Here is an 18,031-nt window from a genome sequence, read left to right as displayed (position 1 = left end):
GGTAGACTGAAGAACAAGGTTGCCAGCTGGCTCCAGATTTTCAGGACAGACCCATCCAGTCCTGGTTTTATCCCATTCCATGAGAGGAACTTGTTGTTCCCTATTGCAGTCCTTTAGAAAAGCAGGACTACAAGTTCCAGCATGCAGTGAGGTAAAACCAGGACCAAGTCAGTTTGTCCTGAAAATCTGTAGCTAGTTGGCAAGCTTACTCAAGAACATCATCAGGAAATATGTTTCACAGAAAGGGTGGTGGATACCTGGAATGTCCTCCTAGAGGAGGTGATGAAGATGAAAATGGTGACAGAATTAAAAAGGACATGGGACAAACACAGGATCCTTCATAGCAAGAGGCTGGAAATCAAGCACTGAGGTAACCTGTGGTAACTTTACTGTCTCCAGCATGGTGAGGCAGTTATATAACCCTCATTGGGCAGACTGGATAAGACCATTTTGATCTCTATCTTCCAGCATTTACTATATCACTATATCTTCTAGTGTTAAATTAATGAAGAGCTGGCACACTTTTTAAATAAAGTCTGTAAAGAAGCTGCCAGTAGAAGAGGGGCTTCCCAAAGCTGTCCTAGGGATCCCACAGCCAGGGGATGCAGGGGATCAGTCGGTATACACTGGGCCTGCAATGTGTGGGGAAATGATCTCCTAAAACATCCTGACTGGCCGGGAAAGAGTCCCCAGGGCAGGTTTGGGAAGGCCCTGCCTTAGAAATTGTGCCAGTTAAGGCTCTGAGCTCTCAGGGAAGCAGTTAGGAGGTAAAAAAAAAAAAAAAAAAAAAAAAAAAAAAGCTTTTCCCCATCGTAGAGGGCAAGGCGGTATAATGCGCACGAACTGACCATGCCGATAAGCCAGGCACTGGCCTCAGGAAGAATTGAAAGGCATGGGGGAGGGAGAATAGCTGACTGTATCCCACTCAGAGAACAGACAGATAGGAAGCTTAAAACCTGTCCCAAAAGGAGGGATAGTTTCCTGTGGTAAACCCTCAGGGCTTTGGAAAGCAGGGCTGAAATGACTGGTTGGAAAGAATGCAACCAACAGTTTTGCCCCTGCTTTTCAACAGCAGTAAACTGGGGAAGCCCAAAAGGCTTTAGGCGAGGCAAGTGGGCAACTTGGTTGTAAATCTTCAGCTGGCACGAGAAAATGGCATTTTCCTTTTTATTTTTTTTAAATTTTTGCCAGCCCCTTGCAATTCCTTTCTGTGCCATTAGAACTGTGTGCGCCTTTATTGCCAGATGCCACATAGATTTCAGGTGGCAATGCCATGCTGCTGCTTTGCCCTCACTCAGAAACACAGCACAGTGTCCAGCGCCGCAGGCTTTAGCGCTGCTTTTTAAGGAAGCTGCCAAGTGCTGACATGGTGCTAAGACCTTGGCATTACCACTAACATGCTGTAAATGAGCCTCCTCTATTTTCCAAAGACACCAGTGATCCAAGCAAGACCTCACTCGGCGGTACTGGGTACCAATATATATATATATATATATATATTATTTTTTTAATTTCTTTTATAGCATTAATTATTTAATAATACGCAGTACACAAATGTTTATGCTGTCTTCCAATTGAGAGTACGGACAAATAACAGAAAAAGTAAATTTCTTACGCTCTTATTCATAGCTTAAAAAAAAAAAGTCCAATTGTCAGTACACAGAGATGAGATAAGTCAATGGATGAAGAACAAAATGAAACACAGACAATAATAATAGATAAGGACCGTGGGGGCTCATTTAGTCTGCCTGCTTTTGTGGAGTCCAGCTTTCCGTTTGCTTCTTAGCAGCTTAGGGATCCTCTGTGCTTATCCCAGGCTTTCTAGAATTCTAAAGCAGTTCTTGTCTCCACCCCCTTCCCTGTCTGGGCCGTTCCATGCAGACACCACCCTTTCCATAAAGAAATATTTTCTAATGTTATTTCTGAGCAGAGGTGGAGAAAACTAGGTGTCAGATCACCTGGGTGCTTATAAAATGGCTTCTGAGCCAGGAAGAAGCCACAGTTACCATGTCCAGTCTGAGCCTGAAAAGAGCATCTGGTCGGCTCAGGAGATGCTTCCATTGCTGCTGCTCAGAGCCGACTCTTCCATTGAGCAGACTAGGCAAACGCCTAGATTGCAATTGTTTTGGGACTGGCACCGGGGGCTCCAGCATGAATGCACAAGGCTCTGCATCGATGATTCTATTCACCAATGTCCTAAATCTCAGGCAGCAGAGAACAGCCTTCGGCTTCCTGCTATAGCCTCTCTCTTCTCAGGCAGCGTGCAGGGAAGTGGGGGTGAGTGGAAATAGCAGAATAAGGAAGAGCCACTCTACTCCTTAAATCAACTCCTCCCCATCTGTACTTTCTTTCCTCTCTCTTTTTTTTTTTTTTTTTTTTTTAAGGGAACAAGAGGAAGATGAGGCTAGAGCGGGCAGAGCAGAGCTCTCAAGAGTAACTCTGCTCTCTCCCCTCTTGTCCTGTAGGAAACAGGAGGAGAAGGGAGGGGGAGTTGGAGTAGACTAGAGTTCATTTCTTGTCTGTATATTTATGTTTATAATTTGTAGTCACTTATTCTGTATTTGATTAGAGTTTTCCTGACTTCTGTTTATGCGACAAACATAACATATTTCACTATCATGTAGTTTCTGTGTAGCCCATCTTATTCTGTACAATAAATTCCTGTCCAAAAGAATTTATAATCTAAGCATTTTTCCCAAAGACACAGAATGGGAGAAAAGCCTTACTAAATCAGGCCCTTAGATTGTAACTGAGACAATGGGAGATACTGGTGACTTGCCCAAGATGAATCACAGGAGGGCAGTGGGATTTAAACTCTGGTTTCTCTGATTCTCAGCCCATTGGTCTAACCACTAGGCTACATCTTTTACCTACTGAGAATAATAGCAATGCTGTTCCAGGGCCTGGTGTAATATTTGCTTTGTTGCCTTCTCATAAATAGGGCTGTGGCTTTTTTTTAGTTCTGGCAGGTAGTGCTGTTTAGGCTCTGAGTGATTGTTTTACAGGTCTGGTAATGGAGGGAGTTTATGTCACTGTTATTGAGATTACAAAAGAATTTGAAATTGTGTTTGTATTAGATAGGAAGAGAAGCATTCAAATTCAGACCAACCAGCCCTTTCAGGGATTACTTCAGACAACATTTTTACATTTTATGAACCTTTTTTTTTTTTTTTTTTTGCAGTCTACCCCCAAACTTTCATCACACCGTGACATGATTTCTGAAACATCTTTGTATTGTGGGTCATTTTGAAAAGGATTTACCTAAATCTGCTTTTGGAAATCAGTCAGGTGTGTGCATATAGAAGCCCACACGTGACCTCAGTTTCACGGGTGCTTTTGCACGCACTGCGCAGAGCATTCCAGGAGGCGGCACTTACGGACATAAGGTTTCTGATCGTACAGCGTATGCACGTAATTTTTCCATGCGCAAGTTCTGCTCTGCTTGAAGCAACTGTTATGCTGTGCAAGGCAGCTCCTGGGCATACTCGACCAATTACCTGAAGATTTTCAAAATACATTTATGCCTGTACGTTTGCTTTGAAAATCCTTGGTTAAGCCTGCCTGTACAATGTCCACACACATTTACTGCCATGTGGTCTGTTTGAAAATTACCCTCCACCTGTCTTCATTTACAAATCAAAGTTTAAATATATGGGGGCACTTTTCAAAACTGTACATTTAGCTGCAAATGCCACCGGTAAAATTACCTTCAAGCTTTGCACCAGTTCTCAAAGGGGAAGTAAGAGAGCACTTTCCCCTCTGAACCACTTTAAGGGAAGACAATTTTCAAAAAAGACCTTTTACCTTAGTAAATTAGTATTGAACTCCTAAATGGCTTTTCAAAATTGTTCTTCCTATGTCCAATTATGAATTTTTACAGGATTGTTCTGGGAGGGGTGGTGCGATCATCGTGATTGTTGAATTTAATTGCCAAACTCTTAGGGGAATGAGGTAACCTTTGGGTCTCAAAGTTAATTGGGAAAGGGAGCGAGCTGGGGGTGCAAGGCTGAAGGTTGATATTGGATGCCTCATATTCTTGCACTGACCCTGCTACTGCAGGAGGCCCTGGAGGAGTGCCACTGCTGCTACTCAAGGAAGAGTTGCCACTGCTGCCTCTGCTAAGGGAGACATTAAAGGAGCTGCTACTGCTGTTGCTGTAGAGACCAAGGCCCAGAAAGCATCTTTATGGCCTGAACTTCCACTACCTGCCCAGAACAAGTTAGAAGGGAGGGGAGCAGGAAAGAAGGGAAGAAAAGGACCCAAGACTTTAGTAGGCATGAGAAATGTTGATGAGGGGGGGAAAGGGAAAAAAAGGACAAAAGCAAAAAAACAAAAACAAAAATTACCCCATGCAAAAAAATTTTAAAAAGGCAAAAAAATAAAAATAAAAATAAAAAAGCAAAAAATAAATCTCAAGCATAAACAAAAAAATCTAACAAAACTGGCAAAATAACAACTACTAAAGTAAACAAACATAAACAAATAAATAAATGTTACAAGGGAAAACATTTTTTGGTTTTTTGCCCCGGCTACTAAAATTTTGGGCTGGTGACCAAGCTTTCAAAATATTTTTCTAGCCCTGCTCTTGAGTCTATTGTTTTGAGTCTGACATCATGATCTCCAATTCTAGAACTTCCTTTCCACTGAAAAATGTTTGCTTCTTGTGTCTTATTCATACTTTTCAAGTATCAAGTTTCCCTCTTTCTGCTCAGATTAGGTACTATTTTATAACTTCTTAGCACCAGCAGTAATGCAGAAAGAAATAATTTACACTGTTAGTGCTTAGAAGAAGGGGATATTTAAAAGAGATGGACTTGAGGATTACAGTTTATTTAGACAATCTATTTAGCAAATCACCTAAATCGTTGCTGAAACTGATGTCTCATTCTAAGTTCCTAGAGAAGAAGGATAAGGGCGCTGTTATTCATCATTTTCAAGCCCTAGGGTCAAGTGTGTCCCTTACAGGACTTAAGTAAAACTTTTCTAAAAGTAAGGTGAGTATATTGAGAAAACTGTTAGAAGAAATAACCTAACCTTTTTTTAATTTTCCCCACAGATCTAGTGTTGCCTTCTAGATATGTGTAAAATATATGTACATGAGAAGCTTAAGGATCCTCGAGATGCCCTGCCCTGGTTACTAACGCTAATCATTTCCCTCTGGTAAAGGTGTAGAGGGACAAGAGGGGTTAGAGGAAAAGGTCATTTGGCTTGATAGGAATCAGCCCCTGGAATCCTCACCAGAAGAGGAGTTAGACTGGGCTATCTAATAGTTTTGAAATCTGAAAAAGAAGGGTGTTTGGGGCTCTTTGCTTGGATTTAAACTATATATATATCCATATTTATCGGGTCAACAAAGCTGAAGTAAAACATTTCTATCTTTGCATCAAGAGTTTTTTTTGGGTGCGTTTGTTTTGTTTTGTTTTGTTTTGTGTTAGGGGCAGTTGATCTTTCAAAATGTCACTGGTAAAAAATATCCTGGTAATAAGTATGATTTTTTTTTTTGATCTGCAATATCTTGAGACCTTTTTAAAGGGTAGGACTGTTTCAGATACTCACTCTGCTTCTTTATTATGATCTTATGGTCGGGGTTCATATTAGGAGTGCTTCTTGTATTCTATTGTTATATTTCAGATTTGTGGGTGTGTGAATGAATCTATCTATATAATTTGTTCAGATTTGATTCTATTACTTTTTGGGATGATTTCTGCTTCTTAACTTGTGTATTGTATACATTAATTGAGATGTGTTTAAATTGTTATATGCTTCATTTTTTTTCGTTGTCTGTGTAGCTTCCTATTTTCCTTGTATGAATGTCTTTAGTATATTGTGAAGAAATTGAGTGAACTAAAAAATAAAGCCTGCCCTTCAAACTTGTTATTTATTTACGATCGATTTGTCATTTTGGACCTGGGCAGGAAAACCCTTATTTTCCCACCAATCACCAGCTTCCAGGTCTGGGGGTTGTTATTTATAACCAGGGACCTCCGTTTTCAGTTTTTATTTTATTTAACCCAGTAATTTATGAGAGTTTCTTACAACAACAAGAAGAAAAGCAGGAGAAATCAGTGGGGGGAAATGACTTCATTTTTCCAGGTAAATCCCATTTTATTTCTTGTTGTAATACATACTGAGAAATCCCTGGGAGAAATACAATAAAAACTGGAAATGATGGTCCCTGTTTATAACATGTGCATCAGAGCCCAATTTATGCTGTCATTGCCCCACACACGATTACTTTCTCCCACCTTGGAAAGTGCTGAGATGCTAAATTTAGTGCCTCAGCTCCCAGCAGTGCTCTGTGCTTAGCGCTTTAGCTCCAAACTTATCCCTTCCATCCATAAGTCTCAACTGCCAGAGCTTTTGATGCAGAATCTGTACCGTTTTGGTAACCCTTCTCTGGAAGAATCAACCCTCTGCTTCTATATTGGGGTGTTTTATTATTATTATTATTGAAAAGTCACACTGCTTTCTAAAGGGTTTCTTAAGTTCTGTTTTCTTGGTTCAATTATTTTGAAAAGAAAAATAAAGAATAAAAAGAGTTTAAACGTGGTTAGTCCCCACTCTCTTGCATCCATTCTCAACGCTTTTGTGAATTCATCGATAGACTGAATGAGAGAAAACCATGGGAAAGATAGGACCTGTAGTCGATCATGTCCAAAGCATGCACTCCATTGTTATGGTGAAGGTTGCACAGGTTATTGCTAAATAAATACAAATTGAATTTCAGTACCCTGTGTGGTGTTGAGTATTTCACCCCTAAGCCCGTGTTTGCAGATTTTTATCAGAGGATTGTGGAGTGTGAATTTGCTCTGTTTCCACAGTGCCATAAAGGGATCAAAATGAACCTTGAATAACTTTATTCAAAAGAAAAAGTATAATCTGGATGCACCACCAGCTCTGATTTGTTATGTTTTAAGTCTATTTACCAGCTCTAAATTAAATAAACTTTCATGACAATTAGAAATAGGATCCAATATTCTGAAAAGAGCACATTTTAATATTAAGAAATTCTATAAACCGTCAAATATCCCTTAACATAGAGAAGAAGTGTTAAAAATTCAGAGAAGGGGAACAAAAAAAGATGAAAGGAGATGAAAACCTCCCTCATGGAGAAAAGCTAAATAAATTCGGGCTCCTTAGCTCCGAAGAGAGATGACTGAGAGAGGATATGATTGAAATTTATAAAATCACCAGTGAGATGGAACAGGTAGATAGGGAAAGGTTATTTATATTTACCCTTTCAAATAACACAAGGACTAGGGGGACACCCATGAAACTCACAACCAGCAGATTTAAAACAAATCTTAGGGAGTACTTTTTAACTCAGAGCACAATCAAACTCTGGATTCAATCTGGAATCTGTTCCAGGAGGATTAATCAAAACAACTAACCTAGGGTTCAATGGGGCAAATTTCGGAAAGAAAAGCCCATAAACAGTTATTAGCCAGGTAGATTTGGGAAAGCCAGTGTTGGTCTCTGGGAGTAAGATACAAGGAATTGATCAACTATTGGGGGTCGATGAGTACTTGTGACCGGGACTGGTCACGGTGGGAGACAAGATGCCAGGCTCCATAGACCTTGCTCTGAGCCAGCATGGCACTTCTTATGTTCTTATCATTATGCATAGACCAGAGTTCTTTATTTGCATAATTTCATTTGTTCCCTGCCTACTGGATGGATTTTGTCCCTAGACGGGAGAGAGAGGCTTCAGAAAACTGAACCCAGTCTAAAGGTCTCCAGGACTGGCACATTCATGTTGATGTCTATTAAAGTACCACCTGTAGGCTCTCCCCCACAAGACATCTGCAGAGACAGAACCAGAATACTAAACACAAACTGCATTCACGGAGTTAAACTTACTGATCCAAGTATGGACTCTCTGATTCTATGCAGTTTTCTGTAATTAGCAAAACAAAAAAAAAAAAAGGACTTCTTCACAGAAGTGAAAATGAAAAAAAAAAAAACAAAAGCAGTAACTTTTGGAGATTCGGCCAGTATAATGGATGGATGGACTGGTAAATGAACAGATAGCTATGGCCGAACTTAACAAGGGTTTCATTTCAACCCATTCTGTGATGTTGAGAGGGGATGGAAATTTTTCCTAAATCTGGCTCAGATTTAGTTTATGACTTTTCAGAAAGAGATTTCTCTGTCTTGGCATCAACAGATCAAATTCTTTCGTGCCCCAGTGTACTGTATCATTTATATGCTCATTATATTTTTAATTATCGAATGTATTCGAACATTTCTAAATAACTAAGTTGGCAGTTATTGATTTTCTGCCTCCTACTGAACCTTAAAAAAATAAATATTTTTACCTTAATTTCCTATGATCTTTGTTTATGAAAGCGATGGAACAAAATGTAGAGGAAAACACTCCACGGATAAATAACTCTAGACATTCTTTTTATGTTTTCTTTGAACATAATTCACAACCTTATAAAAGACTAGATTGACTCTAAATAAAATATAAAACCCAGAAAATGCGAAATATTTTACGACATATCTTGTAAAATAAAACGTGAATGCTCTCATGGTCAACCACAGTATAATTTTGTTCCTCATAGCTTTGCAACCTCTAAATGTTCATTTTATCAAGTAAATGGGTCGTGCATGCACACGTTAACATAAATGTAGGGCAATTCAAAGTTCAATCTGATTTTTAAATTAATATTTTTTTGATCAAAGACTTCAGAACAATTATCGAACTGCATATCCCACAAAACATATAATCAATATTTTCAGCCCCTTTCAAATCCAAGCACACGTCTGTTCATGCAAAAACGAGGAACACCTGAATAAGTTTTAATATTCCTCTTTTCACATTTCCTTTATGAAGGTAACTGCCATCAGCAGGAAAATCTGGTGTTTTGTCTTGTTTTTTTTTATCTCCCTGGTTCACGAACATTACCTCTTACAAAAGATCAGCTGTGATACTTCACCATTTATTATAATTGCATAAAGTCTGTTGGTGATGGAATATTATTTGACCTCTCCGTCTTTTTCATCTCCGTCTCAGCTCCTTGGGTCTTGGCATTTGTGGTGTGAGGAAAAAAAAAATGGAGATAAGGTTGAACATCAGAAAAATTCCGGAATGTTTCTCTCTCCGCTGCCTTTTCTGCTTATAATAATAGTGACAGAAGATTCCGAGTGGATGGTTTCATCCATTCCTGGAGACAGATTCAGGGAATGCCCTGTTCTGAGACCCCAGACATTCACTAAGGCTAAAAGAAACTGGAATACGATTAGTAAACAAATTGTTCAGAATGGAGCTGGATTCATATTGACTTAGTTATAGGTCATCTGCTGCGGGTGCAGAGGGAGGAAATATTTACTTTACACATAAACTTTATGATCTCGGGGAATTAGAGGAAATTCAATAAGAAAGCGGCTAGAACTATTCTAAACCCCCTATTTAAAAGACTTAAGCAAATTAGTCTTATCAGATTAAAATCCTCTACAAATGTGAGCGCATTGTCTCTATCGAAACGCTGTGGGGTCTGAGACAGAGAATCTTTGCCAAATCTCAGGGATAAAACACGTCATTTAAACACCAGACAATGAGCAGAATGTAAATTAATTTTACGTTCTTTACTAACAGCCTGCTAAAGTGATATGTATGATTTAGTGACAAGTGAGACCGCTAGAGAGGGGATAGAGACGGCAGATAAAGACGAGGGGAATGAAAGAGACGGAGAGGGGTACGGTTTAATAATTGCCGGTGTCCTTTCTAGGAAAAGATTTACCTAGTCATCATTGCCGGGATGCCAAACTTCATTATATAAAATCTGAGAATTAACGGAAGGATGCGATTGCTATTGTGCTCTTTGCTCCTAGAATATCAATATAAAAGTATAAATAAATACATCCTGTAATAAGACAAACTTCACATACGTTAGCACATGTTGTTGTGAAAAACAACAGGATTTTTATGGCTGCAATCGGAAAACTTTGTAAGAATCACACGTATGCCCTGTGTAGAGCAAAGTCCCACGCCAAGGGGAAAAAAACAAGTTGAACGGAGAAACCAAAATAAAATAATTACCTCGGGTTAAAAAAATATATATATTTTAGATAATATAGCGCAATGAAAAGAAATACCCTAACAAAAGGATAGATAGAGATAGATAGATATTCTCCTTTATAGAAACTGATTTGCTTTTTTTTTTTTTTTAATTCTTTTTGCATGTTGCTTTGCTTCAGACCCTCACTTTGTGGTGACATGCTTCAAGAGTTTATTTAGATAAGGGATTTGATGAAAATTCTCTTGTGGGATAGAAAGGCGATATGGTCGCAAATCCCTGGAAAGGAAAAAGGATTTGGGATTTCTTTTCTTGGAAGCCGCGCTTTGCATCTGCCATAGAATATCATGGATAAGTCATTTCGGCACAGTAGCAGACTCCTATGTGAAGCTCGGGGTTTTACCTGGCGTGCAATGAAAGAACATCATTGTACAGCATCAAGCAAGACATGCAGACATTTTTTTTTCCTAGAGTATTGTTGTCTAAGATTAATTATAACCTAATATTATTCTACCCCCAAATCAGAGGGTGATTTCAACAACCCGAACAATCTGTGAGATATCTCAGAAAGCAGTGAAAGTAAACGATGCAATATCATCTGCCATTTACAGTTTTCTTTCAGCTCTTCCTCTGAAAAGAGTTCTCTTTGTCCGCCGACCAACAGCAATATTATATTGGTCAAGCCGTTCCTAAACGTGTGCTTTTGTAAAGTGTTTTGTTTTATTTGTCCCAGATTTTACAAATCTATAAATCGATCCAGCCCACGTTGATCCCGGACCAACGCACACAGAAAAAGAGAAAAGAACCTAGAACATTTTTTTCAGTTTTCTCAACCGGGTCTTTGGTTTCCATTTTAATGACTATTTCCTTGCGATAATACACTTGAAAGCCTAGATTGTCACCTGACAGACCTTTGGATAATTTAAGGAATTATTTTCGTTTTCAATGTACTAGGATACAATGCAGAAAAGTGCTTAAATATATGCAGGCAAGTAACTTGCTCTAACCAGATTTCAAAATACAGATGAGCAAATTCTTCCGAATAAACGGGGAAGGTCTGATTTTACAGCTTCCTGAACCAACCAAAAAGCATAAGTATGAGTACGAGTGTAGAAATAACCAGCTAACAGAAAGCCAACGCAGTTATTGTTGGAGATGATACCCCGTGTAGCCAAACTGACCTAGGAGATAACTGGATTCCGTGCAGTGCCTTGAGTTTTAGAGATCTGAAGAGCGGTGAGGGAGGGCATATGGTTTCCAAATTTGGATAATCTTTATGATGAGCTAATAAAATATCTTAGCCTGAAAGGATTCTAGTTATCTTTTTAAGACTAATGAATGCTAACGGCCCAAGTTTCTGAAATGCAGCAAGTCCTTCCTGCACCAATCTCCTTCAATCCAACTGAAATCTTGATTCCGGTCCAGGAATATTTAACTCAGATATATAGAGTAGGCTAATCCGAATCAACGAGTGCCCGGTTAAAATCTGACAGTGTTAGTACTAAAAACTAGAATTCTGGTGAATTCAGAGATGAAAGCTGGGCCGTAGATGACTTGCATTTACCCGCTTTTGATTTTTTCCGAGTCTGTCAGGCCTGGTTAAAGCTTTATTTGAGGAGTTAATATGAATTACATTTTTTTAAATTCTACATTAAAACTAAAGGATTGTCATCATTAAACACAGAGCTCTCTCTCTCTCTCTCTCTCTCTCAGATCTAGAATAGATATATTTAAATAGGGGGGGAAGAAAGAGATAGATGTTTCTGAACTTAAAAATAAAACAATCCTTTATTTTCAAGAAACGAGTTGGACAGTAGCTCTCCGCCTGTAATCCCGCTTTAGCTGTTTCGGGGGAGGCAGAACAGGTTTTTCTCACTCTCGGTCAGGGCAGCAGCCTGAGCAGTGACTCAGGGCCCGCCCCCTCTCGCGAGCAGCCGAGGACGCCAAAGGCTTCTCATGCTGGGCCTCCTCCTCCGATTGGCGCAGGAAGAGACGTCACGTGCGCCTCCACGCGCAGCCACCAAACGAAGCGGCTGGGGCGGTGCCAGAGAAAAGAAGACGACGCTGGGGGGGGGGGGGACGCGGTGACGTCCCCAGCGGCGGCAGCGGCGGGAGGGAGTGGGGGCGCCGGGCGCTGTTTGCGCTGGGAGGGAAGCAGCTGCGCTCTGCTCCATTTCCCCCACCCCCCCTCCCCACCCTTGCGACCGGGACCCGGGGAGGAGGGGAAGGAGGAGAGCTCGCCGTATATACCCACCAGCTCCTCGCGCCTGTCACTGTGCCCTCCCTGCGCGCTCTGACAGCGCCAGCGCCGCTAGTGCTCCGCTCCTGCAGCGCTAGAAATCGCACCCGGGGACCCTGCTGCTGGGTGGCGGCACCCAAAAGCCGGGGAGGGGGGGCGTTGGTGGGGTGGGGGGGAGAGGAATAATAAATAAATCTACTTCGCTGCCTCTGTGATCTCTCTCTCTCCGGCTGGATCTGCAGGCGAGACTTGCTCTTAAGCCTCCAAATGCAAACTGTAACTAGTTACTTACTGGAAGATTTCCACCGACGTCGCTACAGTTTTCATTTGCTCTCTGATTTTTCTTTTTTTTTTTTTCGTTTCACCCCCCTGGACACGGTCTGTGACGAGCACACAGAGGAACTTCATCCTGTTGCCAAACTGGTGCCTTTTCTTTTCTTTTTTTTTTTATTATCTATTTATTTTTGCTTATTTATTTTCTATTTTGTTCGTTTCCTTAATATTTTGGCCTTTTGGTGAGTGTGCCCGAGGGGGCGGGGGAGCTGCCTGTAGTTTTTCCTCGGGCCACCTCCTGTTCTTATTCATCTTCTCCTCCTTTCGATGAACTCCATGAAAGATCCTTTGAGTTTGGAGCACCTGGTGGGAAATAAAGCAGCGGCAGCCGCTCAACCCCAGCCGCACCTCCCCCCTGCCCGCTTCTCTATGGCTTCCTCGCTGGCTGCCGGGCAGCGCTCGCTGGACTCCAAGCAGCGGCTGGAGGTGCACACCATCTCGGACACCTCCAGCCCCGAGGCTGCAGGTAAGAAGGGCAAAACCATGCCGCCGCCACACGGCCCCTACTCAGAATATTGAATTTATGCAATAATTCCAGCTCTATAGATTTCTTAGAACCTATGAACATTTAAGCAAGCAAGTTCACTGTTTATATATATATATATATCGATATACTATGTATGTATGGCCTATATACGATCTACAGCTATAACTGCTTCGAAATTTATGATGTATGAGGTATGCAAATTTTAATAAACTAAACTAAATCGAAATAAAATAAATGTATGTGGTGTTTCTACTGTATACATGTCCAGAAAATGTCATAAAATAGTGAAGGGTGACGCCGCTGAATGCTAGTTTCTCATCTACTATCTATTGTCAATATTAATTCCTCTGATTTCAGGGTTTCCATATTTTTTTTCTGACTTTGTCAAAGGCCCTCTATTAAGCATTCATTGGAGGTTACTCATTAAGATCCTTGTTTTCCAAAGTGCTATGCCCTCATTTGCACTGACCTGATAAAGGGAGTATCTTGAAAAAGGCATTGCCTTAATCCGGTAAAGTGGCATCACCGACAACTTCTTGATTGATCTTTATCCCAAATCCCATGAAAGGCAAACTTAAAAAACAACAACAACAACAACACCCCAGTATCCGCAGGATTTGTTTTTCTTCTGGCAGCAAATCAACAGTAATGTTTTTAAGCGTTTTCTACAATTGTGGAGTAAATGTGCAAGTCTAAAGCAATTAGGCTGGGCTTACGCTGTAAGTGGAAAACTAAAAATACCTTAATAATTGATTTCTTCTGCCGGAAGAGCAGTAAGTGTTTGGGCAATATGTAGGTCAGACTGCAGCACACGAAAACTGAGATTCATTCATAGTGGGGTTGATTCCGCATTCCTTCTGGGAGCTTTCGCCTCCATACATTCCGGCGTGGCAGCAGCTCCAACATCTCAAACGTTTATGGGTTTTCGCTTGGATCAGGGAAGTCACGGTTCTCACTCAGCTGCATTTATCCTCCAATGCGGTTCGCTACATTTTCCCCTCTGTCTGCCAAGTTTTAGTAAGAAACAGGAAATTCCTTCGGGAGCCATCATTTATTATACCGATGATAAGTTATTACCATTCTGATTATTTGTTATACATTAATTGGTGTGTGTGTGTGTGTGTGTGTGTGTGTGTGTGTGTGTCTGCGGAGAGTTCAATCCACAAGTCTCTTGAGCTAGGGTCTCCCCCCCTACCCCAATGTTGGCCTTCAGCTTTGCAAAACATGATTTATGGTTATTTGCTGCAACTAATTCCCCCTTCTTTTGGTGTTAAATATTTATATTAATAGAAAGGCATGACCTTATATCAAGCAGTACCATGATTTACAATGCAATCGCTGGAAAAAAATGGACGCATAACTTGCCTTTTTTTTTTTTGTATCGAAAGGGGAGGGGAGCAAACCTAGCCGGGAAGGTTAATAACGCTTCCTTCTTAATTTACGCTTGGCAGACAAAGAAAAAAGCCAGCAGAGTAAAAACGAAGACATCGGGGGAGAAGATCCGTCGAAGAAGAAAAGGCAGCGCCGGCAAAGGACGCACTTCACCAGCCAGCAGCTGCAGGAGCTGGAGGCCACGTTTCAGAGGAACCGCTACCCGGACATGTCCACCCGGGAGGAGATCGCCGTCTGGACCAACCTCACCGAGGCCAGGGTCAGGGTAGGTAACAAAAAAAAAAAACCGGCTCTCGCCAGAGGGGTGGGAAGGGGGATGGGGAGGGCTGAGCGATTCAGAAGAAGAGCACCAGCCCAAAGAGTATCCTCGGCTTGCAAAGAACATGGACTGCACCACGCTCGAACCTGTTTCCCCCTTATTTGCTCTTTCTAGCCTTTGCCTGGCTGCATCAGTCTCTTCAGAGAGATCTTTCCTTCCCACGAAAGGGGTGGGGAGGCCGTGAAATTGCAACAGGCTCCAACCTGCGCCGGCTCTCAAGAGGGCGAAGAGCTGCAGAACACACACACACACAAAGGGGCTGATGCGGAGGCGATGCTGGACTTTCCCTCCATGCTCCCTCTTGGTTTTTTTTGGTTTTTTTTTCCTTTACAAATCAACAACGGCAATTTCAGAGCTGAAAGACGTAGATTGTTGCAGCCGTAAATATATTTAGCCAGAGGGAAATAGAGAAAAACGATAGAGACGTGAGAATTAAAAAAAAAAAAAAAAAGAATAATAATAATAATAATCCCGTTCAGGTAAAGAACAGTTGGATTATACCGCGGTGCTTTCAGGACTGTGGTTTAGAAAAAGCAATAAATGCAGGCATGGCCTTTACTTCATGAAAGGTAAGGTTTATGGTTTGTAAATATTAGCTACAATTAAAGTCGGCACAGGGTAATTTTCCTGTTTCTCTTCATTCTGGCGAGAGCTAGTTTGCTCAGTGAGAGCTGGGAAATACGGAAAAGGTAATTAAAAATTATAAAAGGTTTCAAAATGTAGGAAGAAGCTGTGTACCTTTGGTAGATTTATGCTGTTGCTTAATGAATAAGAACTTAATTAAATACATGCCGAAAAATTGGACTGTTTTGTAAACTAAGTCGGCCTTAAATCAAACCAGAGGGTTATTGGAATAGTGTTTCAGTTTAAAGCTACCTGAATTTATCCGTTTATAGCTTAATTTTCTTGTTATTTGAAAGGGCAGTCGTTTTTTTAAATTATTTTATACTTCCTCGTTTTCTTGCTTCAGTCTGTTATTTTTCAGCACCCATCGAGAAGCAAAATCAAATGCTCCTTGAGTAGATTTTATTTGTAGCAAAACAAAAAATCCTGACCAGGTGAAGATACTGTAAAATGAATTGTTAGTTAAACTAGTGGTTTGTAATTCGCATAGACAGTATCTGATAAGTTAAATCGACTGCATATTTTGTGCGTGTACACACACACACAACAAATGCAACCAATTTATATAACAGACTGATATAGAAGGATTAATTTACACAGTTAACAGATTTGAAATGTAAAGCATCAATTATGTAAACACCAGGGCCTCAGGAACTGCTCCAATACACAAAAGTTGCTCTTGTAGGCGGGTGGCTGACCTGCTCAGACACTAAGATGTGGATTGGGAACGTCTGCAGAAAGGCGCACGATTTCTCGCTTTGTCTGGGGGGGAGGGTCCCCCGATCCCATTTAGCACGTAGTTAAGCAGAGTGGCATGTAGTCATAAAGCAAACTTTGCCAAAACGCGAGAGGACAAGTTGGTTCAGAAGCCCGCTTTGGTTATTGAAGATTTGCACCGAAGGATCTTTACAAGCTGTCGAGGCAACTACTTACAGGTTACTACTGATACTATGATGCATTCGTTTTCTTAAACTCCGGCACTGACTGCTTTATTGGATCCTGCATTTTTATTTGCACTTCTTTCGCTTTAATGGGGTTTTTACTTTACAAGGCAAATAGTCACAAAAAGCCGCACAATTTTTATTGAATGTTTATACACATGAGTGGAACAATGAACGGGGGGAAAAAAAAAACCCACTTGTAAAACTTCAGTTTAAAAAAAATTCTTGCAGAATTTGATTTATAACAAAGTCGGTCTTTGAACAAGTGACTACATTTGAATTCCTTGCTCACCAAATATATTCTTTGCCTAACTCTCAAGTCAGGGGAGGAAATTATCTGTATGCCTTTGAAGTTTAGAAGGCAAGCTATCCCAAGCATGGTGTGCCTAGATCTTTATTTCAGCCGAACATGTCCTTTTCATAAATCTGGCGGTCGTTAAAATGCAGCAATTGAATCATCACTGCTGATATGAATTTCCTTGTCTGTTAGAAAGTTATAATTTTTTTTTAAATTAGATTAAGCGACTGCGTCTTCATTTTTTTTACAAGGCTTGGCTGATCTGAATGTTGTCTTTGCCATTTTTTTTTTCTCTCTCCCCCTCTCTCTCTCTCAAAGGTTTGGTTCAAGAACCGCAGAGCCAAGTGGCGAAAGCGAGAAAGGAACCAGCAGGCTGAGCTGTGCAAGAACGGCTTCGGCCCGCAGTTCAATGGCCTCATGCAGCCCTACGACGACGTCTACCCGGGCTACTCCTACAACAACTGGGCGGCCAAGGGCCTCACGTCGGCCTCCCTCTCCACCAAGAGCTTCCCCTTCTTCAACTCCATGAACGTCAACCCCTTGTCCTCGCAGAGCATGTTCTCGCCGCCCAACTCCATCTCCTCCATGAGCATGCCCTCCGGCATGGTGCCCTCGGCGGTGGCGGGCGTGCCCGGCTCCGGCCTCAACTCCCTGAACAACCCTCTGAGCAGCCCGGCGCTGAACTCGGCCGTGCCCACGCCCGCCTGCCCCTACGCCCCCCCGACGCCCCCGTACGTGTACCGGGACACGTGCAACTCCAGCCTGGCCAGCCTGAGACTGAAAGCCAAGCAGCACTCCAGCTTCGGCTACGCCAGCGTGCAGAACCCGGGCGCCCAGCTGAGCGCCTGCCAGTACGCCGTGGACCGACCCGTGTGAAGGCCGAGCCGCCCTGCTTACCCGCTGAATTGGGGGGGGGGGGGGGAGAGAGAGAGGGGAGGGGAGCGCAAGGCCTTTCCCCTTATCTAAAAAAAACTGAGACGCGGGCTAGGAAGGAAAGGAGAGGAAAAAAAAACCCACCACTGAAATTGGAGGATTCGTTTGTCTTCAAAAGGAGCTTCTCTGGTTTCTGGCATCTTTCAATAAAAAAAAAAAAAAGTATTCCCAACAGGTTATAAAGGACGTCAATATATATATATATGTATATATATATATGGACGAATGTTTGACTGGATAATATGACATTTTAATGTTGCTATAAGCTTGTTATTTTTATTAAGTTTAGCATTATTAACATGAAAAAAAAACAAACAAAACAAAATGACTGAAAGGATGTGTATATATATTGAAATGTCAAAATAATTTTATAAGAGCAGTCGTTAGTAATATTCAAGACCGTGTTTTTAAAAGGTTAGGCTTTAAAATAAAGCACGCCAACA

General features: G+C 41.4%; 1 protein-coding gene across 2 annotated transcripts in view; it reads left to right on the top strand.

Moving 5' to 3' along the window:
• The window catches only part of PITX2 (paired like homeodomain 2), a 37,359-nt gene extending 19,559 nt beyond the window's left edge, over window positions 1-17,800 (top strand). Inside the window, exons 1-3 of one of the 2 annotated variants that reach the window (XM_029596164.1) lie at window positions 12,458-13,060; window positions 14,533-14,738; window positions 16,974-17,800. In XM_029596164.1, coding sequence (XP_029452024.1) covers window positions 12,862-13,060; window positions 14,533-14,738; window positions 16,974-17,531 — 963 coding nt within the window. In that variant the 5' untranslated portion in view covers window positions 12,458-12,861 and the 3' untranslated portion in view covers window positions 17,532-17,800. Of the gene's footprint in view, window positions 1-12,457; window positions 13,061-14,532; window positions 14,739-16,973 lie in introns of those variants that run through there. The other variant, XM_029596173.1, reaches the window with a different exon arrangement.
• The last annotated feature ends 231 nt before the right edge of the window (window positions 17,801-18,031 follow it).

The sequence above is a fragment of the Rhinatrema bivittatum genome, chromosome 1 (assembly GCF_901001135.1).
Source record: "Rhinatrema bivittatum chromosome 1, aRhiBiv1.1, whole genome shotgun sequence".
In the NCBI taxonomy this organism is placed as follows: Eukaryota; Metazoa; Chordata; class Amphibia; order Gymnophiona; family Rhinatrematidae; genus Rhinatrema; species Rhinatrema bivittatum.
Note: the sequence above shows the minus strand (reverse complement) of the source record. Positions and strands in the feature narration are given on the sequence as shown.